This window comes from Maniola hyperantus, chromosome 3 (assembly GCF_902806685.2).
Source record: "Maniola hyperantus chromosome 3, iAphHyp1.2, whole genome shotgun sequence".
NCBI classification, from domain to species: Eukaryota; Metazoa; Arthropoda; class Insecta; order Lepidoptera; family Nymphalidae; genus Maniola; species Maniola hyperantus.
The window spans coordinates 4,723,570-4,748,837 of NC_048538.1; the positions used below are offsets into that span (position 1 = coordinate 4,723,570).

At 36.0% G+C, this 25,268-nt stretch overlaps 5 protein-coding genes across 7 annotated transcripts; 2 read left to right on the plus strand and 3 right to left on the minus strand.

Moving 5' to 3' along the window:
- Positions 1 to 49: 49 nt before the first annotated feature.
- Sbds (SBDS ribosome maturation factor) lies at positions 50 to 1,193 on the minus strand. The gene is made up of 2 exons (XM_034983654.2): positions 907 to 1,193; positions 50 to 789 (listed from the first exon to the last, which is right to left on the minus strand). Exons 1-2 carry the CDS (start codon positions 1,035 to 1,037, stop codon positions 165 to 167), a joined length of 756 nt encoding a protein of 251 aa, XP_034839545.1. The 5' UTR covers positions 1,038 to 1,193; the 3' UTR covers positions 50 to 164.
- A 1,659-nt stretch (positions 1,194 to 2,852) lies between these two features.
- Positions 2,853 to 15,302, plus strand: LOC117995684 (gametogenetin-binding protein 2-like). Its single transcript, XM_034983677.2, has 8 exons — positions 2,853 to 3,055; positions 3,312 to 3,502; positions 4,636 to 4,779; positions 5,860 to 6,148; positions 8,588 to 8,812; positions 10,411 to 10,692; positions 11,342 to 11,776; positions 14,226 to 15,302. The coding sequence occupies exons 1-8, from the start codon at positions 2,966 to 2,968 to the stop codon at positions 14,418 to 14,420; spliced, it is 1,851 nt and encodes a 616-aa protein (XP_034839568.1). The 5' UTR covers positions 2,853 to 2,965; the 3' UTR covers positions 14,421 to 15,302.
- Positions 15,276 to 16,904, minus strand: LOC117995692 (3-oxoacyl-[acyl-carrier-protein] synthase, mitochondrial). Its single transcript, XM_034983684.2, has one exon. It carries the CDS (start codon positions 16,808 to 16,810, stop codon positions 15,521 to 15,523), a length of 1,290 nt encoding a protein of 429 aa, XP_034839575.1. The 5' UTR covers positions 16,811 to 16,904; the 3' UTR covers positions 15,276 to 15,520.
- Positions 16,905 to 19,540: 2,636 nt separating this feature from the next.
- On the plus strand, positions 19,541 to 21,768 carry LOC117995702 (neuferricin). Its single transcript, XM_034983695.2, has 4 exons — positions 19,541 to 19,918; positions 20,014 to 20,157; positions 20,390 to 20,576; positions 21,301 to 21,768. The coding sequence occupies exons 1-4, from the start codon at positions 19,651 to 19,653 to the stop codon at positions 21,467 to 21,469; spliced, it is 768 nt and encodes a 255-aa protein (XP_034839586.1). The 5' UTR covers positions 19,541 to 19,650; the 3' UTR covers positions 21,470 to 21,768.
- A 57-nt stretch (positions 21,769 to 21,825) lies between these two features.
- tant (tantalus) lies at positions 21,826 to 24,197 on the minus strand. 3 transcript variants are annotated; one of them, XM_069509666.1, is made up of 3 exons: positions 24,177 to 24,197; positions 23,877 to 23,991; positions 21,826 to 23,145 (listed from the first exon to the last, which is right to left on the minus strand). In XM_069509666.1, the coding sequence occupies exons 2-3, from the start codon at positions 23,888 to 23,890 to the stop codon at positions 22,608 to 22,610; spliced, it is 552 nt and encodes a 183-aa protein (XP_069365767.1). In that variant the 5' UTR covers positions 23,891 to 23,991; positions 24,177 to 24,197; the 3' UTR covers positions 21,826 to 22,607. The 3 variants fall into 3 exon arrangements, with proteins under 3 accessions (XP_069365767.1, XP_069365768.1, XP_034839595.1); XM_069509667.1 differs by having other exon boundaries at positions 24,173 to 24,197; XM_034983704.2 differs by lacking the exon at positions 24,177 to 24,197 and having other exon boundaries at positions 23,877 to 24,123.
- Positions 24,198 to 25,268: the final 1,071 nt, after the last annotated feature.

Genomic DNA, 25,268 nt, shown 5'->3' on the forward strand with positions numbered 1-25,268 from the left:
CAATAAACTGACTTGAAAAATATTTAAATAATTAAAGCAATTCAATAGATAGTTGGATACATGTGGTTTTATTTTAAAAAAGGTCACAACATTTTATTCAAAATAGAAAAGATTAAATAGGTACTTATTATAATGAAATATTAATAATTGAAATTTCAAACATTTTATAGAGCTTGCTCGCCTTCAACCATTTCTTTCAAATTTAATAATTCAAACTGTCCATGCCCTTTGGTATCAGTCTTGATCATCTCATCTAAGGTTCTAAAACTACCAGGATCAATTAGGCAAATTATATTTGCTGTCCCAGCTTCCCAATTTTCTTCTTCAACATTCATTGCAAGCTTAATAGCTTTATCCCTCACTTTGCGTGCATCTTTGCCACTTAAAAGTATTCTTACCCTCATTTGAGCTCTTTCAAGAGGGATCTCTGTTTTAATTAGTGGAATAACTTCTAATGATTGTTGTTTAGCACTTTTGTTTACATTGACAGAAAAGTGAATATCCTTCATAGCCTTTTCTATAATTGAAACAGGATATGGCCTTTTTGTTTCTGGGTTAACACACTTGTCAGCTACAGTTGTGGCAATATCTTTGAAGAGAGAGTCAATTTGCGAGTGGCGCTCTTTATCAGAAACTTGTAACTCCCCTTTATCTAAGATCTCCTTGCATATCTCTGTCTGGTCTTCTTTACCGAAAATCTTTAGCAAGTCTTCTTTTTTAGCTACCTGTCCCTTTGAAACATTTGTAAATACAGTGTGAGTTTGTAGCACTTCGTCAATATCTTTCTCTCTGAAAAAACATTTTAGCTTGTTATTAAATTTCTTTATTGCACCACTTACATAGACTAAAATAATAAAAAAATGACTAAGAGGCTCTATCGAATTCGGAAAGCGCACTAGAACTTACACTTTATTTCTCCAAGATACTACTTTATTTTTATAACATGCTATTTCAAATCTTTTACCACCCTTCTTTAACCTTACAATAGCCACATTTGTTAGGCGAATTTGATTTGTTGGTGTGAATATTTTGGACATCTTGAATTCGTTCACAAACAAGACTTATTGAAATAGAAAATTACAGCTGACAGAGCAAAGAAAATTGTATTTTTATTTTTTCGATTGATGTTGATTTGATAAATCATTTGCCATTTAATTTATTATTTATTAAGCATTTGAATTGACAATATTGACAAATTGACATTGACATTTAGAAATGTTTATAGACTCGTATACATTCGAATTTTTAATTAAAGAGGTTACGGGTAACTTTAGAAAAATGTCAACAATGACGGGCGCTAATGTGGGACGCAACTTGCGTTGACACATTGGCCCCGTGTCATATGCATCAAGACCGGGAGCCGCAGCAGAAACAGCTGAAAACGGCAAGCGGCGCAAGTATGCCTCTCTTATAGAGAGTTACATTTTTGTGCCGTTTGCCGTGGAGACCCTGGGGCCATGGAGTCTTAGTGCAAAAAAAAACTTTGCGCAACGGATCAGCCTGGCTGTCCAGCGCGGAAATGCAGCCAGTATTCTTGACACCATTCCACGCGGTCATTATTTATATAGTAATTAGATAAGGCTAGCTTTAAGTTTTATTGTAATATAAAAAAAATAAAAAAATATATATACTTACCTCAGACTAAGAATCAAGGAGACTTGGCATTGTACCTTGTTAGAGAAATTGTATAGAAAAGCTCTGAAGAGTGATAAAGACAAAACACAGTTTTTGTCTTTGTCATAGTTTAGCTTTTTTTAGTTTAGTTTAACATGTTTCGATGGGACTTTCACAGAAAAGTAGAGGATTATTCAAGGAGTAACATACAGTGCAACAAGGCTATCATGGCGCGTGGCGAAAATCGGAACCAACGTTTCCATCAAGTGTCCCCTTTCTACTTGTTTGAATATTGTAAGTCTTTGTTTTCCAGCAGCGCCCCCCTATCAACGTCATTCAAGGGCCAAGAGAGCCTTGTCGCACTGTAGGCTATTTTAACTGACTTTCAAAAAAGGAGGAGTTGTGTTTTTCTACTTATGTACACAGAAATCTCCGAAGCGACATTGTCCCATAAAAAATTGGATTCCAACTCCTCAATCGTGATGCTGCAGGAAACCTGACCACCAAAACTAAAGGGATTTAGAAATTGACGATTATAAATTAGTATTGGAGGCACCTACCAAATAAAGACTGTAACTATCGTTAAAGGACCCAACTCCTCAACCCTGATGCTGTAAGGAATTGCATTCCTAAATCGTAGTGATTTAGATTAGAAACTGGTCGATTAGAAAAAGGAATGACAAAACTGACGCGTTGCCGCTTGTTTCCAAACCCTACTAAAGTAGGTACCTACTATTTTATTTGCATTGGGCTTTGAGATCGGTATGTAGGTACCTAACTTGCCAGCGGGACATTCCGGAAAATCAAAGAGTGCCCACAGGATTTCTAACAACCTAAATCCACGCGGATGAAGTCGTGGGCATCAGCTAGTTATGAATATGTTTGACAAAAACAGGAGAAAAAACATCAATCATGGGAAAAAATCACTCTTTGTAACTAATTATATCAAGAAGTCGGTTAAAAAAGAAGATACTCGTTTGCTACTTTCTCAAAGACATGCTCAGACAAGTCACATTTGGTTCAAGTTTAAGCTTGTATGCTGGCTTGTGGCAAGGTTACATCTTCTTTCACAAGCCAGCATCTTTCCAGTCTTCACTCTGCTAGAGGCAAAGAATTTGGATGTACTACTACGTAAGAGGACCATAGGACAGAGCACTGGGACAGAGTCTATATTTTGTGCAAAGCTACCGTTCATCGGTACCGTTTGTATCGGTTTTTCGTACTCTGTGATAATTTAATTATCTTCGCAACTCGACGTGTTGGTGTATTTCGTAAAAGTTGGCCGTCATCAGCCGTCATTTTGTTATATTTGTGTATTTTGTCGGCAATTTTATGTGATTAATTGTGAAAAATGGCTAAATTGGTCGATATATACAATGGCGAAAAGGAGCCCGTTATTAAACGTCGGCAATTACCACTTAATATTTACGAAAACCTAACTGTAAGTTCTGTTGCTCCCTGACAGTACCTCAAACGTAGATTACTTAAAAAAGATAGCAATTTAATCATGTGCTTCATAAAAGTACTAATTTATTATTTCGGACATTAAAATGCTTAGTATTTTGAATAGATTCGCATTGCTGAGACTCGTTTGGTAACTTTGATCGATTTCCTAGACTCGATATGACGTCTTAGAGTTGACCTTATTATCTGGAAAATTTCTTTGTTTAATCTCCCTATTTGAGTATTATTTTCAGATGATTATGGATCTAAATACAATGGGCCTTATTTGTGACAACCCTCAAGTGAAAGGTCGCGAATACGAAGAGTTCATGCGCAAGTACAGAATCCTTACGACAGACGAACTGAAATCAGCGCTAAGGGTCGACGCATCCGATATATTTAACGTTTTAAATCAAAGCATTCCTTGCGTCGGCTGTCGAAGAAGGTAGACACTTATTATTTGCCCTAACAATTAACATTGAGCTCAGTTTTAACTTCTAACATTTTATAGGTTGTGACTGGAATTTTAATTATACAGTGTACATTTTTCCTTGATTATTCATTAGCTGTTACATAGAATTTTTTTATTGTTTTAATGGCATGGTTTTAATTCACTTCAAATTAGATTCAATATATGTTATTTGATATTTATTTTTCATCAATAAAGTTAGTGTACATGTGGTAAGTATTAGTCGTGCTTGCATAGCCAATATTTTTATAATGCTGTATTGCATTTTGTTTCGGTAAATGGTAAGTAACAATTATGTTATAATCTAGACTACCTGCTTAAGTACCTTCTCCGATACACTTCTATCTATTAGTGGAAATCTAAATGACCACTTTTATACAGCTATTGCTGGTTGATGTTAAGATATAGTGATATGACAATTCTTATGCCTGTGACTTTTAATAAAAGCCTTTGCATTCTTAGATATAATAGCCGCTATATAACAGTCCAGACTCAATAAAAACACTGGAAATTAAATAGATATAGCAGCTAAATAACAGTCCAGACTTTATCTACACTATTATAAAGAGGTAAAGTTTGTAAATTTGGATGTAGAAGGTATCTATGGAACTGATGATCTGATTCTGAAGATTCTTCAACTACCATAATTATTATTATAGCTGCTACATTATCACCTTTATATAGAGCTATAGGCTATAAAGTATATCACACAGACAAGGTCTTGGAAAAAACTTGTGATGAAAATATAACTGTAGCTGAAGTGAAGGAATTTTGCCAATAGTGCAAGAGTAAAAAAGATGACTAATTATTGCATTAATACCAAAAAAAGGAATGTTCATAATAAACTGAACTATTGACAGGTCTTAAAGAACTGCTATGTTTTTTTGCAGGTCATTATGTGTGGAAAAGAGATAGCTAATTTTAGACCTTGAGTCAAAAACAATTTTTCTATAACAGAAAACCTATAGATTAAATACTGAGTATTTTATAAACATGTACTTATGTTGATCTCTGTAATAATAATTCACTTTGACGAAATAAAATTGTTGGTCCCTTGAAACTTGTTATAGGCAGTGTACACTATATTCAAAGCTTGTATTCTTTTTCAGTGTTGAAAGACTCTTTTACCAGCTATGCAAATCAGGACATCCAACTTTAGATCCACTTATTCTGACCCCAGATGAAGTTATGACAATCAGAGAAGATAAAATCACACATCCACAGTCACTCTCTACTCTGTTAAATGGTCACAGGTAAGCTATACTGCCAATTTGGCATCATCATCATCATGATCAACCCATCACCGCTCAGAATGAGAAGGGGTTTGGATTTAGTCTACCATGCTGGCCAAGTGTGGATTGGGAGGCTTCACACACCTTTAAGAACATTATGGAGAACTCTCATGTGTGCAGGTTTCCTCACAATGTTTTGCTTTACCGTGAAAGCAAGTGATATTTAATTACTTAAACACACATAACTCTGAACATAGGATATAACCTCTGATTAGGAGGCGGATGTCTTAACCAGTAGGCTATCACAGCTTTTCATATTGATAGCTTTTTATATTGCCAATTTATATTGGTGCTTTTTTTAAAAAAAAAGAATATTAGCCAAGTTTATCACAACTAATATTTAATAATAATATTTAATATTATTTCCCCTCCAATTAAGCATAAAGCTTGAGCTAGGAGTAGGTACAACAATAGTGCAACGGGCAGGGTTTGAACTGGTGACCTTTTGGATTTCAGTCTGCTCCTTTAACGTTGAGCTATTGAGGCTCTGGTTTAGGTATACTAGGTTTTTGGTTGTGTACAATCTGAAGGAAACCAAATTAATAGGGCTAAAATTAATGCTGTCCTTTTCCACAGGGAACTTTGTGATAGAGATAGATTTAGATTTGATTCAGGACTGATTACTCACAGATATAATAAATTCATTATGAAAGATGGAAAATTCTTAATTCTTTAGGAATCAAAACAATTTCAAAATGTTACCTCTGTTTTAAAATTATTTTCTTATTTATTTCTATCAGTTACATAAACAGTTTGTTCTCCATCTCTAAAGATTTTAGTACTGTCAATGTACATAGGCCTAAATAAAAACTTTTCTTCAATTCAGTTTGGAAAGTTTTGCCTGCCTATTCTTTACACAAATCCAACAAAATCCTGAATACTCAATCTTTGAAGTACTCTGATATTTTATAAGACATTTTGTTTCCAGTTCCAATTTAGCTTCAGTCAAAAAAGTTCTTTCCATACTTACCTACAATTTTTATTTTATTGTAGTTGAAAAAATCACCAAAGCTATTTAATTTTACTCATGGACATTTTCAGTACTGGCATTGAATGCCTTATACTCAGTCAGCCAAGGTGGAAGAAATCCCAGCGTTGCACATTGCACTCACTTGAGGCTGGCACAGCAAGAGGATGGGGGGCAACTTCAACTTGTGCATGGGGCTGGGGAGCGTGGGGGTGGGGCGGGCGGGCCGCGTGGCGCGCTGCGTGGGACGCAATGCGCACTTCGGCCCGTGAACATGTCACCTTAGTCCACTTCAACACGCTACACGACACACTTCACAACTATCTACGGAAACACAGATTCTGTGCTGATTGTAAGACCAAGGTAAATATTTTATACTAGCTTGTGCCTGCAACTTCATCAGTGTGGATTTAGGTACTTTAAAAAACCCATGGAAACTTATTGATTTTCCAGGGAATAAGATCCTATTACATCCATTCTAGGATGCAAGCTGTCTCTTTGCCGATCATCACTGCTGGGTTCAGCTTTCGAGTAGTGAAAAGGCAACTACCAACACTTTCACATTAAATTCATGATAATTAATTAGTAGGGATAGTAGGTAAGGTAATACTTTGTCAGGATGAATAGAAAGAATTGATAATGGGGTGCAAAGTTCAATTGTGGCTTGGTTAGTATGCAAAATACATTAGTGTCTCAGGATGTAGTGCAAATATATAGGATGTACAGTATAGGATGGCGGTACAAGTCTACCGAGACTGTTGCACATTATCTGCTGCTGCCCTGCTCTGATGCACAAACGTAGCATCCACCTTGGGAAACATATTGTTTACCCGGAGGATGTTACTTCAATTCCAGTCAAAAAAGCGCTCCTGTATTTGGCGGCCACAGGATTTAACAAGGAAGTGGAGGCAAACAATAGATCGGAGACGGTCGCAGTGATACAGGGATAGCAAGAACCTGCATAGCCCCAAAGAAGAAGAAGATTGGGTGGTGGTGCAAAATCAAAATTAATGGAGTGCAAAGTCCACTTGAGAGTCCAGAAGCTTGAGATGTGGTGTAAATTGCATTTGTGATTGAGATGGCGTAGTACAAACTTGGTTCACAATTCACATGGTCAAATATTTGCACCGCAAACAAATTTGGAGGTTACTAAAATATATTATGCTCATTTTTGTTGCGTGAATGACGCTGTCTTAAGATAAATATTCAGATATATATTTTTCAAAGATTATTATGCATTATATCTAAAGTTTCTATATGAATACTAGTTATTAATTACGATGCAAAGACTTGTTGAACTAAGACTCAAAGCAATGAATGAAATATTCTTTATTAGATGATGCCCGCGACCTCGTCCGCGTAAATTTAGGTTCTTAAAAATCCCGTGGGAACTCTTCCGGGATAAAAAGTACCCTATGTCCTTTCCCGGGATGCAAGCTATCTCTGTACCAAATTTCATCAAAATCTATTGAACTGTTGGGCCATGAAAAGCTAGCAGACAGACATATAGACAGTAGACACACTTTCACATTTATAATATTAGCATGGAAGTATGGATTGTACACCATTATAAAAAAGAAAGACATAAAAGTAGGTAACACAAAATGGAGTAGGTACATGTAACAATCATTAATTATTTACGTCTGAACAGACATAAATAATGATTGTTATACTCCATTTTTCCGACCATAATATTGGTTTTATTTACATAATATTATAATGTACAGGTTTGTTATAATATTAGGTACTTAAAATAAAATAAAAATATTACTTAAGCCTTAAATAATTCATTTAACTTTATGCACATTTTAACCTTGTTAAAAACCTATAGGCTTTTTATTATCATTTCGATAACAACTTTACACATATCTCGTAACATTATTTTATAAACACCAACCTTGAATAAAAGATAAACAAACAACCAATGAATTATGGATAAGTTGCTGTTTTTGTGATTTTGATGCACTTAACATTATACAAGCTGTTTTATTTAGTTTAAAGCTTTAATTAAATCGACTCACAAATATTGTTTATTTGTTTAGGTCGAATATTGCGACTCGGTTTTTGAAGTGAAGCTTCTTAACGGGCCTTTGGGATGGTGACCAAACTTACAAAGTAAAAGTTATTTTGATGCACTTTAACATTTTAAAAGCAGTTTTATTTAATCAGAAGTTAAGCTTTCATTTAATCAACTTATAAATATTGTTTTTTGTGTAGGTCGAATATTGCGTCTCTGTTTTTGAAGTGAAGCTTGTTAACGGATCTTTGGGATGGGGACCGAACTCACAAAGTGAAAGTGATTTTGATGCACTTGAAATTTTATTAAAAGCAATTTTATTTAATCTGAAGTTAAGTTTAATCAACTTATAAATATTGTTAATTTATTTAGGTTGAATATTGCTACTCAGTATTTGATGTGAAGCCTCTTAATGGACTTTTGGGATCGAGGTCGATAGATTCACAAAGCGAATTGAACGTATGAACGCGGTGATAAAACGCACCTTATTGACGTCCTTATCATAAGTGAACGAGACAGTACAAGAGAGAAAATGTAATAGACAGCGCGTTTTAGATACTTACAAAGCTTCACTTCTGTCGGGTGTTTGTTTTAAATTATGTAAGTCTTTTTAGACAACAGGCTAATTTGAACTCTGTATTTGATTTGTGACTGAAGACAGGAGTACTTAACATCACTTATGTTATGGACACTTTGTTAGCCCATCCTGGCATGGCCGGATATGTGTAAAAGCAACCAAATAATTTTTTTTTAATACTAAGTCGTATTGTTTGCTTTGTTTACAGGTATTGAGAGCGTATCAGTTATTGGTCGAAGAGAAAGAGCCGCAAAAGGAAAAGGGCTACGTTGGAGCGTTGTACGGTGGCATCAAACGTTGTCTGTTAGATAAGCATCTGCACTTGTCAGCTAAAACGGACTACATCGCACATCTCATAGCCAGGGCAGAACCAGAGTTGCTCGGGAACCATCGCGAGAGACATGCCAAAACTTTAGAAATTGCACAGGAAGAGGTATGTTTTGATAATAATTTCTTCGTCATTTGAATAAGTAATGTTATTCAAACAGATATCATTTTTAAAGAATTAAGAGTGCATAAATATTTTAGGATGGGTAAGAAAATAAATGTCTTTGATTCAAGGTTTATTTTAAGTACATACTCATATGAGTACCAGTAGGGCGATTGTCTAAAACCTGCATCAATCATTATTACAATCTCAATTGTTCTGATTGGCTGAATTTGTGCGATTCTTGTTGCAACAATGCATTGTAGCCAATAGTGAGCGAGCATTACCCAATCAGAGATGATTGCGATCGTGACATTGTAGCTGTCAAACAACCGCGGTAGAGCCACAGTTCCCACAGGTGGTAACTTCACTTACACCTGAGATCGCAGTCAAGGGCTGACTTGTATAGGATTAAAAAAACCGGCCAAGTGCGAGTCAGACTCGCGCACCGAGAGTTCTGTATTACAGTCGTATTTTTTCAACATTTTGCACAATAAATCAAAAAACTATTATACATAAAAATAAATAAATATCTGTTTTAGAATGTATATGAAAAGCCCTTTTACATGATACTCCACTTGGTATAGTAATCTTACTTTGAAAATACTAGTTTTTTGTTCATGATCACCTTTTGTTTTTTTTTGCGTGATGTAACCACTAATTCACGGTTTTCGGATTTTTTCCTTTACTTGAGCTATAAGACCTACCTATCTGCCGAATTTCATGATTCTAGGTCAACGGAAAGTACCCTATAGGTTTTCTTGACAGACGGATAGACAGACAGTGAAGTGATCTTATGAGGGTTCCTTTTTCCTTTTGAGGTACGGAACCCTAAAAACCAAAAAAACAATAATCATAAGTAGTAAATATGTGGTTCTAACACCAACTATGTTTTTAATGGTAAATATCTTAATATACATAAATATGAATATAAGAGTTTTGAACAATTGAATTTAACGAAAGCCTGTCTGCTGAAGCGATGTTTTCAGCAAACTAATTACTCGATGAGGTAATAAAATCAAGATATCATCTATCAATATGATTGGTCTATTAAACATAATATCTAAGTTCTGCTCTGCTTCCACCTTACCTTATCTTAATAACTTATGCTGATTGACAAGCACCTTAAGCTGCTGCTCGATTGCGGTAGAATGACACTGTCACGATCGCAATCACATCTTGGTTGACGATGCTCGCTCACTATAAGCTACAATGTATTGTTGCAACAAGAATACCATAAATTCAGCCAATAACAACGATTGTGATTAATGATTGATGGGGTTTTTCCGCAATCGACCAGCTTATTGATTGACATCAACATACTAAGAAAGAATTTTCCGATTTTCCACACGATCGAAGCCAGAGCGTGTTCCCTAGTCGGTAATATTACTCTCTAGCTGATGCCCGCGACTTCATCTGCGTGTAATTAGGTTTTTTAAAAATCCCGTGGGAACTCTTTGATTTTCCGGGATAAAAAGTAGCCAGATGTCACTCACCAGGTCTTTATGCAAAAGATCACGTCGTCAATCCGTTGCAACGTTGCGACGTGATTGAAGGACAAACCAATAAACCAACAAACTACTGAAGTACTGATTATCTTTCAGGTGTTGATATGTCTCGGGATATGCATCTACGAGCGCTTGCAACGCATATCCCTGCGTCTACGCGAGGAGGAAGGCACTTGTCAGACGCTCGCGGCGGTCGCCGTGGAGGCGCTGTATCGCAAGTTCGAGACCGCGGTGGAACTCAAGAGTGGGGTCTCTAAGCTACAGCTGCTGTACGACGAGATCACGCAAGAGGAACTGACGCGCCAGCAGAGGAAAGAACAGAAGAAACTCAAGCGACGCAAGAAGAAGGAGCGACAGGCCGGCGAAGGAAAGTGCAAGGTTAGTGGACAAAATAGTTAACGTATTTATAATTATAATATATAATTTTTATGCTAAAGTTTTTACCTACACTTCTAGGAGATTTCCAAATAATTTTTAAATACATTGCGGAACCGGCAGGATTCGAACCTGCTTCTCCTTACTCAATTTCATTTTCATTTTGTAAGAATTACACGACGCTGTGATAGCCTAGTGGTTAGGACGTCCGCCTTCTAATCGGAGGTCGGGCCGGGGGTTCGATCCCGGGCACGCACCTCTAACTTTTCGGAGCTAAGTGCATTTTAATTAATTAAATATTACTTGCTTTAACGGTGAAGGAATACATCGTGAGGAAACCTGCATGCCTGAGTTTTCCATAATGTTCTCAAAGGTGTGTGAAGTCTACCAATCCGCACATGGCCAGTGTAGTAGACTATGGCCAAAACCCTTTTCACTATGATAGGACACCCGTGCTCTGTAGTGAGCCGGTGATGGGTTGATCATGATGATGACACGACGTGTGGATACACTTCTTTCAATTAAATGTTTGACATTCCAATATAAATCTCACAATTACTCACATTTCTATGGTTCTTCACTGCCTTTTGGGTCTGTGTTCAGTCTATGTAATATGTGGAGATCAAGTTTTAGTTTTATTTAACCTAAACAGGAAGCAGACTCAGAAGAACCAGAAGAAAAGTGCCAATGTGAAGAATGTTTATTGGAAGAAAGAGACACGCCAACCGACCTGCTATCGCCGCGCGATTACACCCCGTGCTTTGAGGGAATGCAGTCTACCGACAGTTGCCATTCATGTCAGGAAGATTACACTAAACACTGTTCACCCAAGAAGTTAGGCAAGCAACGAGCTAAAAACGGTAACTTATCTCCTAATGAACACCAAGATTGTGGTTACTCATCGGGAAATAACGGTGGATGCTGTGAAACTATGTCTGGTTCGTCTTCTCTAATGAGCTCTCCGGAAGGTTCTGAAGTGGCTTGTTCGGAAGGGTTCTGTAATCACGACAGAGGGGATTGCCTGGACAATAAACACGATAAGCTCACGTCATGCACTGGTTTCACACTTTCTCTGCAAGAAATGCTGGTGAGTTTCAGTACTTTTATTCAAGACTTCTAAGCCTGAGTTAGTGTGGCAGGCAGGTTTTTGGTTAAATTAGGTATGAAAGTAGGTTGGATCCCAGAGACCGATCCCAGACATGTTATTTTTTTAACCTAGAATATCGCAAAGTTCCCACAGAATTCAAAAAGACTAATTCCATATATTATATTAGGACAGGTAATGGGTATTTATTGAGACTGAAGACTTAAAACCCCTTTACAAAATAGCTTAGCATAGGAGGGGAACCCACCCGTCGTATGAAAGAGGATGTATGAAAGAAAGAACTGGTATGAAGAATGAAAGTGCGAGAAGTAAAAAAGCGAGAACTGGCATGGAAGATTCAAAATTTAGCAAACAATGTCTCTAATCACGTTAGAGGAACCTAGCCTTTATAAAAAAAAAAAAAAAAAAGACTGAAGACTTAACTAAGGTATATGACTGGCTCATCTTCTCTATATATAAAAACCGGCTAAGTGAGAGTCAAGCTCGTGCAATGAGGGTTCTGTACAACAGTCGTATTTTTTCGACATTTTGCACGATAATTCAAAAACTATGATGCATATGTGTTGCTTTTCGCAAATCTCGAGAACAGCTGAACTGATTTCGCTAATTTTTTTTTATAATATTCCTTGAAGTACGAGGATGGTTCTTACGGAGAGAAGTATTAAAACAAATTTAAAGAATCGACTGTTAGGCGGTACGAAATTCGCCGGGTCAGCTAGTGTGCAATAAAGATGGGCGTTATTGGCTATTTCTGGCCACGGTTATTAAACCGCTATTTAGTTACAATAGCGCTATTGATAACAGTTGCCTAGTATCGGTATCAAAGCTGTGTTTCAACTAATTTTATATGCGCACCGTTTTTGTTTGTAGTAAGTAGTAACTTAGTTAGCTGCCGTATCGAATCCGTCTGTAGGTATGGCTAAAGTTTCAAGTCGTGTAAGTGCATTAGAATAATATTGACGATTTCCCTTCCTGCTTTTCTAGGCTTAGGACTAGCACAATTTTCAAAAACGTTTAATCAAAGTTTTGTACAACACTAATTATATCACTTAAGTACCTAAAACTATTAAAACTTTATTTTTTATCTTAACACCTTTTTACAATTTTATACACCTACTAAGTTATTTACAAATTATAGTCAATCGTCATTATCACCCACACTACAGGCAAAAGCTACCTAAATAAAACAAAGCAATATCTCAAGACAAAACTTTAGTATTTACTGAATACAAACACCGCTCAAACTATCTAATTAGGTATTAAAACTTTCATCAAAAGTCAAATCAAAACAAACAAACGCGCCGTAACACCACCTGATCTGCGCGCGCATATTTCACTAAAATAAAACCAATTTTACTTTCATGAAAATCGTGAAGTAATCACAACCTTAAGTTCATATCAGCAAAGTTTAATTATCATGATCATTGAGGTCAAACTATATTGGACGCTTGCACGGATAGTTTGCCACAGTCAAGTTAACCAACAACATTTCACAAAGATTGATAAACGAAAAACGACCTTATTTTTATTAGTCTAAGGCTTAACTGTAATAAGCTTGATAGATCAAACCTTAATGGACAAGTACTTGAACAGTTAACCAAACAAATTAGCGCCTTAGTGTAATAGACATAAGGTCGTTTTTGGTTTATCAATTTTCGTGAAATGTTCTTAGTTAAGTTACTAAGCCGGTAGCCATTAGCCAATAGCCATTAGCCAATAACCGCTCCTTCTCAGCTTTCAGTGAAAGAAAGAAAGAGAAGGCATAATTATTGCGTTTCTAGTTACCAAAAAACCAAACAATGCATTGTCAGTTGCCAGTTGGCAGCGTCGCGTTGTCAGGTGGTTCGTCATAGATGATATCTGTTAACCGTTGCTAGCTACGACAATAACGCTATGGTACGCTAAAGGCATGGCAGCGGTTTTCAGTTAAGTTAAGCTATAGCGGACACATGTCTAGTGTGCAATAAAAATTTAAAAATTTTGGCGATCGGGGTGTGGACGGCCCCGCACACCCGCTCAGCCCCCGGCGCGGGATAGCATGTGTGACGTGCGAGTGTGCGGGGCGTCTCCACGCCTCATACCTCGGTCGCCATCTCGACTTGTCGCGTACTATATGTACTTCTATCTTGTGTTACTTTTGTCTTTCTTTTAAATAATAAAGAATATTAAACTAAACTATAAATACCCATGCATATTTAGTCAAACATATACCATAAGTGTGTGGGGCGTCTCCACGCCTCATACCTCGGTCGCCATCTCGACTTGTCGCGTACTATATGTACTTCTATCTTGTGTTACTTTTGTCTTTCTTTTAAATAAAGAATATTAAACTAAACTTTAAATACCCATGCATATTTAGTCAAACATATACCATAAGTATTTTTCTGTCAGCTCTATACTGTTATTGATTTTGTGATATATTTATTTGTAGGACACATGTTCATCAGACGAAGAGCAAGGCACCAGTTATATTCCTATTGAAGAAGTGTTGGAGTTCAAATCGCGAATAAACATAACAGAGAAAAGGCAAGAGCTCAGACAGAATCTACGTCAAAAATTTGCTCAGTTATGTGTAAACCCACAGACCCAACCAGTATCACTGAAGCAAGGCAAAAATCCTGCATAACCTGTCGAAAATAGTGTAACATTCAAACTGCACGTAAAACCGCGAAACCAGTAGAAAATTACTCAACAATCAAAATATATGTAACCTTTAATTATAATTTATGTTTATTTTTATTCCATATACACAATGTTAGATGCATGTTAGAAAGCGAAACCTAAGCTTTCCTAAGCAAACTAGGTATCAATATTAGTGGGCTTTTGTTACAATAAAGGTTATTAATTATATTCAAACAAAGGGTTTTTAATGTCTCTTATTAAATTCCTATTTGAAGCTGGCAAAACATAGGCAGCATTTCTGGCGCGGCATTAAGGGTGGTAATCACTTGACAGACAGGTGACCTGCCTGCTTGTTATTTATATTTTTAATCAACTTGATTATAAATATGTTTTTATTTAGGACTTGATTAAATCAAGTCCTAAGTAAAAACATATTCTTCAAATGAACTAAACAAGAATTTGGGAAACGAAAAGATGTGTAATATTTAGGAAGTTATATATTATTTTGGTGTAACTTATCAGTTTACATCATAATTTTATAAATAATAATTATTATAAGTTAAAGTCAAGTGCACGTTTGAATGGTTCCAACTATTTATGATATATTGAAATTATAATGGACTGGAATAAATAACCAGCATTTAATGAATATTTACTATAAAAAAAAATTAAAAGGCTTTGTAAGGAAATATAGTAGCATTTTTGATCAAATGATTTTATTTTCATGCTTTATGTGACTCAGTCTTATATGCGGTACACAATGGTTTGTTTTTGCTCCTTATGAAAGCGCTATAACAGCCAATTTAGGAGTTACTGCGGCTACTTTGCCATTGTTGTAAAATCTGAAAACATTTGTAACTCAGTTTTAAATATACTATCAAGTCTATATTATGCTTTTATTTCATAACATTGGTACAGCGACAGGCCAAGATGATAATTGGGGTGGAGACGTGCCCCGCAAACCCCCGTGCGGATGTGTGGGGTGTCCCCCTGCCTCATATCCCCATTGCAACTCAACCTGTTGTGAACTATATTTACATACAGCTTTTTCTTATTTTGTAATAAGTCATAACCTATGAAATTATTTTAATGTATAGGTGTTCTTCAAATACTAGATATACACAGTGTTGCATTTGTACCACCAAACCCAAAAGAATTTTTCAATGCAACTCTTCTTTCTCTAGGCCATTCCTGTGGCATATTAGCAACATAATTTAAATCATCAATCGGATCATCCAGATTCAAGGTTTGCGGTACTATCCCATGATGGCAAGCTAGTATTGTAAAGACTGCTTCTAAATTGCCAGCAGCACCTAATAAATGTCCATGTGCCCCTTTTGTAGAAGATACCATCATGTCTTTAATATTTTCTTTAAAAAGTCTTCTTATAGCTATGGATTCAATACCATCCCCTACTGGTGTAGAAGTAGCATGTGCATTTATGTATGAGATTTCATTAGGCTGTACTGCACTATCTTGGAGTGCTCTGTTCATTGATAAAATGGCACCACTGCCATCTTCTCTAGGAGTAGTAATGTGAGCAGCATCCCCAGACAAACCATATCCCAATATTTCAGCATACATTTTTGCATTTCTTTTCAAAGCATGTTCATATTCTTCTAAAACTAAGATGGCAGCTCCCTCACCCATAACAAACCCATCTCTCAGCTTATCAAAAGGTCTAGATGCTTTTAGAGGTTTATCATTGAATGAAGTGCTCAAGGCTCGAAGGCGACAAAATCCTGCTATAGCTAAAGGACTGATACAAGCCTCTGCACCACCACTGACCATGACATCAGCATCACCATTCCTGATAAACCTAAAAGCATCACCGATAGAGTGAGCACCAGTTGCACAAGCTGTTGAAACAGCATGGTTAGGTCCACGGAAACCATACTTTATACTTATTTGCCCTGCAGCCATATTTGGTAATATCCTTGGCACGAAAAATGGACTTACTTTATTATAACCTACTTTTAGGGCATCATTTGTATCACAAACATCCTTTAGATCTATCATTCCCATACCAAGTGTGACTCCTGTCACTTCTCTATCTACATCAGATTCTGGCAACCAGTTAGCATCCTTCAATGCTTCAGAAGTTGCAATAAGTGCTATACAAGTGGCTGGTGCCATTAATTTCAAATTTGACTTGGACAATGCTTTCGCTATGTCAGTGTCTGGCTCAATGGGTATAATTCCTGCTATTCTACTTGGTAATTTAGAATATCCCTCTTCTTTAAGTGCTACTATGCCACAATGACCCTTTAGAAGATTCTTCCATGCTAGTTCTGTTCCTGTTCCAAGTGGTGAAACTACACCCAAGCCTGTAACCACAACTCTTCTTCTAGGTAGAAATTTTGTGAATTTACGTAAATGTTGAAATGAATTCATTTTACAGTGTAATATTATAATTATTGGTTACAAATTGACATTGCAGTTTCACAAGTTTCCTATTGTTTCCTATACAAATCCAAAAATATCTGTTTACCACAGAGTACATATTTTTTTTTAAAATTTGTTTTACGGCCCTGGATAACAGTCCTTTAAGGCCTACAGAGTACATTGAATATAGGGGTCAAAGAGTATTACCTATAATATACAGGGAATATATGTTATAATATATAATATATGATAGGGGTTTACTATAGAAAATTCAGCAGCTGTTTTTGAACTTAACCAAAACCGAAGTCAATAAAGTCCAATATTCAATGTACCTACTCTGTGATAAAGTCCATTCCATGCTAGACCAGCGTGATGTGATCCATAGATAATATACTAAACTAGCGGCACGCTATGATGGCCGGTTTGACGTTTGTCCGCTCATGAAGTTCCGTATTAATTGATAACGACTTTGAAGGAAATAATTGTATTACTTTATTGACGATAGTGATGTGCAGAGATTCATAAATTTTATCGAATGTAGTTTTAGGTTTAGGACTCAAAATTTATTTATTAAATTGATTTCTTAAATGTATACAAGTGTAGAAAAATCAGTTTGCACCATTTAAGGGGTGAATGTACTTGTGAATATGAACAATTTTCACTATGTGGACAAACCTCTGAAATCGCAAAAAAATATCAATAAATTTTTAAAAATGGAATCTAATACGATCGTCACATAGGATCGCTGGCTAGCACAACTACTACCTCCGGCAAACTCGCGTCAATGCTCAATGCAAAACAAAGCAGTTTCGAATTGACGTTGCTTCGAAAAGTATAAACTGTCAGTGCAATGCGATTGTGATATAGTTTTGACCTGGCTTTGGATTTCAAATATTGATACTGCATTACTGTTGACCCTTGCTCGTTAATTTGGACTCTGTTCAAGCCCTTTGTTGTGGATTTCGTCGATATGACCGAACGTACGCAGAGAACTGTTCTAAATAGTCAGACACGTGAGTTCCTAATACGCCTTCGTAACTATTTCGATCGTGAAGCTCAAAATGGAGGGCCAATTTTACCTATAACGTCAGTGGTTGAACGCGTAGCTGATGCGCTTAATATTGGACAACGAACTGTTAGACGGATAACTAAAAAAAAATATGGCGAGACTGGCACAGAAGAAAATAAACTTCACACACCAAAAAAGAGAAAACGAGCAAAACCAGTCGTAGGCATCGATAGCTTTGATGCCGATGCTATCCGAAGACATGTTTACGGCTACTATTTACAGAAGGAGTATCCAACAAGAAAAAAGTTGGTGCATTCACTGAAGGAAGCTGGATTATTCTTCGGTGGGGAAAGTTCTTTAACGAAGATTTTGAAGACCATTGGATTTCGATACAAAAAATGTAACAAACGCAAAATATTGATGGAAAGATTTGATATAGCGATGGCAAGGTATACTTTTTTACGGCAAGTGAAAGAAATCAAAAATTGGCAAAATGTTGTGTTCTTGGATGAAACATGGCTTAATGCTAACCATACTGTAGGCCGTTCTTGGAACGATGACACAGCAGCATCTACTTCCAAAGTTCCTGTAGGAAAAGGATCGCGACTTATAATTTGTCACGCCGGAACCATCAACGGGTTTGTCGAAGGTTCTCTCATGGCTTTTGCGTCAAAAACCACTGGAGACTATCATGAAGACATGAATGGAGAAAAGTTTACTGAATGGTTTACCTCAATGTTGTGTAGCCTCCCTGAACCATCTATTATAATTATGGACAACGCCCCATACCACTCGATGCAAATTGACAAGCCACCTGCCCAATCCCAAAAGAAAGCTGATATCGTCGCATGGCTTCGTAAAAATGGCGTAGATGCAAACATGAATATGTTAAAAGCGGAATTAGTACGTCTTTTAAAAGAAAACAAACCAACCAAGATCCGATACGTCATTGACGAAATAGCATTAGAACATGGGCACAGAGTTATACGGTTACCGCCTTACCATTGTGAGTATAATGCGATTGAGTTGGTGTGGGCTCAAATTAAGGGATATGCTGCAAGACACAATACAGAACCCCCATTTACCACAAAAAAAATGCTAAAATTATTAGAAGAAGCTTGTGAACATGTGACTAAAGGAGACTGGGAAAAGGTTGTGAATAGAACTGTTAAATTAATAAGGGAAGATTATGAAAGAGATGTGAAAATAGATAATATTATAGAAAACGAACATATAATTATTAATGTATGTGATGATAGCAGTGACGACAGTGAAAATAGTAGTATGGACGAATCTGATTAATTATGGCCTTTTGTGGCACCTTTTTCGGTATCTTTTGTATTCATATGTTTCTTGTGTGCATATAAAGTATGTATATTCATTTTCGTTCAAATATTCAGTTCGTTCAAATAAATTAAATAAACATATACATTTTTGTTTTATTAAACCTATTTAATCAGGTACAAAAACAAAACTTAATTGTTTTTTGTTCGAGAATAAATTGACATTCCACATCACTATTGTAATGTGTCAAACCGGCCATCATAGCGTGCCGCTAGTGTAATACGGGTATCGGGATACGGGATCTTTTCGTGACTCGTGTGTGTAAGCGTAGACTGTGGACTCAAAAAAAAAAGGCTCAGCAAAATAGTCTCAGAAAATACTAGCCTAATCCATAGACTAGTAAAGATTATAAAGAAGTCTACCTAAGTTAATCCTCTGTGTTTAGACCTGTCAAATGTGACATTTTCAATATTCCACAAAAAAAATCTTTATTATATTTTGTAAACAAATCATGGTTGAAGAGAAAAATAAAACATAATTTTACAAAAAATTAAGCATGTCTATGATAAAAAGTTTGAAAACGGGTTTAAAGTATGTAGTGCTTACTACATCAGTAGTTATTGGAGCCATATTGTATGAACAAATCCGATTTCCAAAAAGTACAAATGAAGTTCCAAGGAAGAACATATTTTCTGTAGAAGAATTATCAACGTATAATGGAATTCAGCAAGATAAACTGTATTTGGCTGTCGTCGGGAACGTATTCGATGTTACTCTTGGCAATAAACATTATATGAAAGGATCGTCGTATCATTATTTTATTGGTAAGCTTACAACTTTCACTTTAGGTGAATTTACAGCTACTGTGTCTCAAATGGCTGTGTCTCGCCATAGCTCATTCAATATTTTATTATTTCAGGGAAGGATGGAACAAGAGCTCTGGTCACCGGCAATTTTAAAGATGAAAGCAGTGACAAAGACCATGTACTTGACCTCCCTTGTAATGATCTCCTTACCATATTGCATTGGAGGCAGACTTTTAAACAAAAATATACATATATTGGTGGGCCCATTTTCATTTATTTTTAAATTTGTTTTCTTAGACCAAATCCCTCTATCTTTAATAATAATTCTCCTGCAATTGCCTTAAAATTTAACTACTTATTCATCATCGCAAGTCAAAATTAGTAAACAGAGGTGTGCATCAAATTAAATTAATAATAATAATAATTTTAGTCTTAAAATCAAGTTATTTTCCATAAAAAATAAAATATTGTGTTGACATCTTTTTGCAGGTTTACTAATCGGTAGATACTATGATGAAAATGGTGCAGAAACCTCATACATGAATGAGTTAAAGCAAAGACTTAAGCAGTGTAGAATAGAAAAAGAGGAAGCCAAAAAACAGGAACAATTGTATCCACCATGTAATATGGCTTGGACTGAGGAGGAGGGTGCTAAAGTATGGTGTACAAAGTCAAGGTAATTTCCACTGCTATAAGTTGACCTAAATAATATAATTTAATGTCTTCTTCCTTTTGACATGATGTAGAATATATTTGTTTGCTGATCCAACACTTAATAAACACAATCAAACATTTAGAAAAATAATATTAAATGATAATATAATTGTGGCTAATTCCTTTGTACACAATCTCTAAACTAAAATATCACGTCTAAATCTGTTGTTATCCCTTTCATAATGTTGCTTGCGGAAAAGGAAAGCACTAGATTTAGACCTGTTAATTTAGTTTAGTTTAGAGATTGTGTACTAGAGAATCTGCCCCATTGTTTATTTATTAGAAAATATTAAATTATATTCGCTCCCATGGGAATTTCGAAAAACCCAGCCTCTTCTCAAAATTGTTAAGGAAGCCACTGTGCAAAATTTTAGCTTTCTAGGTCCAAGGGTTCATTGATCAAGGCTGGTCATTGATTTTGAGATCTTTTTGTAACAAAACTTGATATTTACGTGGGTATTTAATTCCTTTTTATTAAAAGATTATGTTATAGAAAACATAGTTTCTACTTATGAGATTCCTTTTCTTTTGATTTATTTACTTTTTGTGCTAAACTTTGTATGGCTATGCCATTGTGATCATTGTGGTGAGCTTACTGTAGAAATGATCCTAAGAAGGATGAAGTTAGTGAATAAACACAAGTTAACTCGTGAGTTGAGTAAGTGAAAATATTTATATTATTTCAGTGGTGGTGTAGTAAGAGACTGGGTGGGAGTGCCACGTCAAATGTATACACCTGGGCAAGAGAAACCTCTATGTGTTTGTGTGAATATTGATAAGATAAACTCTAGTCAGCTGAAAGAGTACCATGATTGTCCAAACACTTCTGCAGAATGCCTCGTTGTTGAAAGATAATTTTATTTATATTGAGTCAATTTATTATTATAAAAGTAAAATAATATGTAACACATCCAAAGTAAGGAAGGGAAATTGTGCCACCATGTTATTATGACATCCTATTGTATTGGCCTAGTGATTTTGTAACAAAATCCATTGAAAATATATTAAAATTAAATCAAAATATTTCTAGCTACAAATGTCACAATAATAATTATGGTAGACATGATTTCGCTTTCTTAGTTTGGGCGCATTATATACAAAGTTAAGTATTTTATAACACCTCATTCCAGAATAATAAATTACTTAATTTTATATTGGTCTGGACTTTGATTTAATTCCTTTTAAATTCTTACAAAAATAAAACACAAAGATGTAATACAGAAGTTAAAAGTTTATTAGATTTATAGTTATTCTTTTTATCAAAGTTGTATATGCAAAATGTCTGTCCTATTCAATGACATTTGTATAAATGAATTGTAGTAATCATCGTATTAAAGCATAAGTTTGCTGCAATAAATAGGTACTAAAATAAAATTACCAAAAGGATGACGGGTAAAGTATAAAACCAGGCTGTAAAACTAACAGAAATGTAACTGGCATAGAAATTTATTTCTGTGATAGGTACCTATTGTTGGCTGTTAGGATTCAAAGATAGAAATGTATTTATACATAATATGTAACACTAGCAATATTCACTGATTTCTTTGAAAATGATATTTTCAAAATTGAATAAAATACAAAAACTAGCAAACAAGTCAAGAGCTGCTTGTGGTGCTGATGCCACTGGCTTGCCAGCAAATTCAATTGGCCCTATCTTGTTGCCATAATATGAAATTAAGTACTGGTAATCTAGTAAGTTGAGCTTCCATTTCAGACATTTTAATTCTGTTGGATTTACATCAATTTTGGCCGTTACTCTTTAAAGATAAAACCATTAGAAATAAAATCATCAACCCATTTTCAAATTCTGGAACAATCTTAATACTTTTAAATTCTAGATGGCCAATTTCATGACATTTTCTTTATTTACAAAAGGCCTGAAACCTTACTTTATGCTCAATGGTATAAAAGATAAAATAAGAGTTACATTAAAAACATTAAAAACAGTACTAAACCTAATATAACATAGGTAAGCAATAAGCATCACTATGTATCATACAGAGTTACTTTCCTCAGTTTTACTCTGAGAGTGCACTACTTCATCTAATTCTAAACATTCAATAGTTTTCAAAAAAACATCCATTGGTATTTTCTTTCTATTAAGGAATGATTTGTTACCAAGGAGTTTCTTGATTTTTGCCCGACGTTTCTTTATCTTTTCTTTGGTATAATGGCTGCCTACTTGGAATGTCAATAGTCTTTTTATTTTTCGATTCCCAATAAATGGATCAGAGTCCGAACTACTGGACTTAGGTTCTTCATATATAGTCTCTAAAGTTTGTGTTAGTGTTTTGACTTTTTTATTACGATACAATGCCTCAATTTGTTTGGGGTTAGCAGTTTCAGATAAATTGTGTTTCCTGGGTTTCATACTGACTCGACGATTTGTGGATTTACTGGGCTCAGGGGCCAGTGACTTTCGTTTTCTTAACAAACGCACACTTGACTCTGGTACAACATTTTGTGAACTAGAGTCTCCCAATTCCATAATATCCAAATGTGCCATTTTATGTGGTAGCTCTGTGTCTAATCTGGAAATCAAACATGAGAAATAATGGTTTAGAATTAAAAAAATTGTGGCAGAGCTGAATAGATAACGCGCAAATCCATTGAAGAATAATTACTAACACAATAAAAACACTAAAGCTGGCTATACATTATCAGGTTTATCGTCAACCTTGCAGGGGACTTGAAGCGGCGTCCATTCAACGTGATAGCCATACACCGTCAAATTTTCATGACGTACAGATAATTCAACCTCAAGAGTATGCATATACATGGTTTTGCATGAAAACAAAATCGTAAAATATTGAGGGGGGACAGGGGAGAGAATGCTTTGTTGTGATTAGTGGACTCAAAGTCATGTATTCAAGACAATGTGGGAATGAAGGCACCGAACGGGCGTGGGCCGACTTTTATGCTAAGCAACTGCCTAAGTTTGACGATCGGGGGTGTCCGGCTATTGGGCGTCTATAGGTGGTGGTCTGTGCCTTGTGGCATGACATCACGCACACTGATAGCCACACACCGCCAAGTTTACTTAACGCCGCTTTACGCTGCAAACTTGACAGTAAACTTGATCGTATATGGCCAACATAAGACTACTGTATATTCTACTTGATGATGACTTTAGTTACAAAACGTGGAAACAAAGAAGTGACATAGTTTAAGAATACTTTTACGTGTGAGGTGAGTTCATCACGAGTTAAATTTGCAGCCTTTCAAGTTTTAAACACATAGAAATCAAATTGAAACAACTAACCTGGATAGTTCCATGACTGACTTAGCCAAGTATTAACTTTCAACTTTAAACAAAATATATAACAAAAAGCACGAACGCCGCGATTATTATTCATTTATCGAAAACCGTTGGCCACCTGTTAACGAGAGACATTTTTTAAAATCCAAAATGATCACAGAATTCACGAAAGATCACGAGACACGAATCACGCAGGATTCACGGATGAAAAATCAGGGGGTGATGATCACAGAGTACATTGAATATAGGGTAGTGATGATGATATGATAATAATTATTGACATACCAAATACCTATTACCTACCAAACCTACAGCCACACAGCGACACGACAAGGCTCTTTTGGCACTTGAATGACATTGACATGGCGGCGTAATTGTAGAACAAAGGCTGCCAGCAAATAAAATTTCCTCAATTTTAGGGAATATATTGAAAATGTTAATGTTGAAAATCGAGTAAGTTTTATCTAATTTTAACTGAATGAAAAATTGGGAAAGCCGTCCTTGTTTCCACAGCGAGAAAAATAATAAAAACTACTGCTAGGCCAATTCAATCCATCAGCCTGTTTGCGTCCACTGATAAACATAGGCCTTTCCAAGAGCGCAATACCAAACACGGTCTTCCGCCTTCCTCATCCATCCGCTCGCCACCACCTTCAGGTCGCGGTCCAGCGGGTTGGAGTTTGTCCCACACTGCGCTTGCCGGTACGCGGTCTCCACTCCAAAACACGTCTGCCCCATCGGCCGTCGGTTTTGCGACAGCCGACTAGGGATGAGACGTATTTACGCTACCAGGTTTTAAAACCAGGGCTTTGCTTGGAAGTAGGGCGCCCTGGTGCGGGTGGAATTTACTTGCAAGTAATTCTTCACAAATAGGATTGTGCTCCTTATTCATATGAAAACACGGACCGAATTTCTATGCAAGTATTTTTGCAAGTATTTTCCACAAATAGGAATGTGGACTTTATATGTATGATGACACGGATCGATTTCATATGTCATAAAAAGATTTCGACCTTCAACGTATTTTTTACCTGACTACGGCAAAGCCAAAAGTAAGGGTTATGAGAACAGCCGGGGCTTCGAACTTGCAAGTCTTTCTTCACAAATAGGATTGTGCACCTTAAACATATGAAAACACGGTCCAATTTTCTATGCAGTAAAAAAACTTCGAACTTGCAAGTATTTCTCACAAATAGGATTGTGAACTTTATATGTATGACAACACGGATCGATTTCATATGCCATAAAAAGACTTCGACCTTCAACGTATTTTTTACCTGACTACGGCAAAGCCAAAAGTAAGGGTTATGAGAAGGGCCGGGGCTTCGAACTTGCAAGTCTTTCATCACAAATAGGATTGTGCACCTAATACATATGAAAACACGGTCCGATTTT

Excerpts from the sequence above, each read along its gene's own strand:
- Sbds (XM_034983654.2), bottom strand. The coding sequence starts at position 1,037 with ATGTCCAAAATATTCACACCAACAAATCAAATTCGCCTAACAAATGTG. Across the intron at positions 790-906 it reads GTATCTTGGAGAAATAAAGT|AGAGAAAGATATTGACGAAG; the intron begins GTAAGTTCTAGT and ends ATGTTTTTTCAG.
- LOC117995684 (XM_034983677.2), top strand. The coding sequence starts at position 2,966 with ATGGCTAAATTGGTCGATATATACAATGGCGAAAAGGAGCCCGTTATT. Across the intron at positions 3,056-3,311 it reads ATATTTACGAAAACCTAACT|ATGATTATGGATCTAAATAC; the intron begins GTAAGTTCTGTT and ends TATTATTTTCAG. Across the intron at positions 11,777-14,225 it reads TTTCTCTGCAAGAAATGCTG|GACACATGTTCATCAGACGA; the intron begins GTGAGTTTCAGT and ends ATTTATTTGTAG.
- LOC117995692 (XM_034983684.2), bottom strand. The coding sequence starts at position 16,810 with ATGAATTCATTTCAACATTTACGTAAATTCACAAAATTTCTACCTAGA.
- LOC117995702 (XM_034983695.2), top strand. The coding sequence starts at position 19,651 with ATGTCTATGATAAAAAGTTTGAAAACGGGTTTAAAGTATGTAGTGCTT. Across the intron at positions 19,919-20,013 it reads GTCGTATCATTATTTTATTG|GGAAGGATGGAACAAGAGCT; the intron begins GTAAGCTTACAA and ends TTATTATTTCAG. Across the intron at positions 20,577-21,300 it reads GTATGGTGTACAAAGTCAAG|TGGTGGTGTAGTAAGAGACT; the intron begins GTAATTTCCACT and ends ATATTATTTCAG.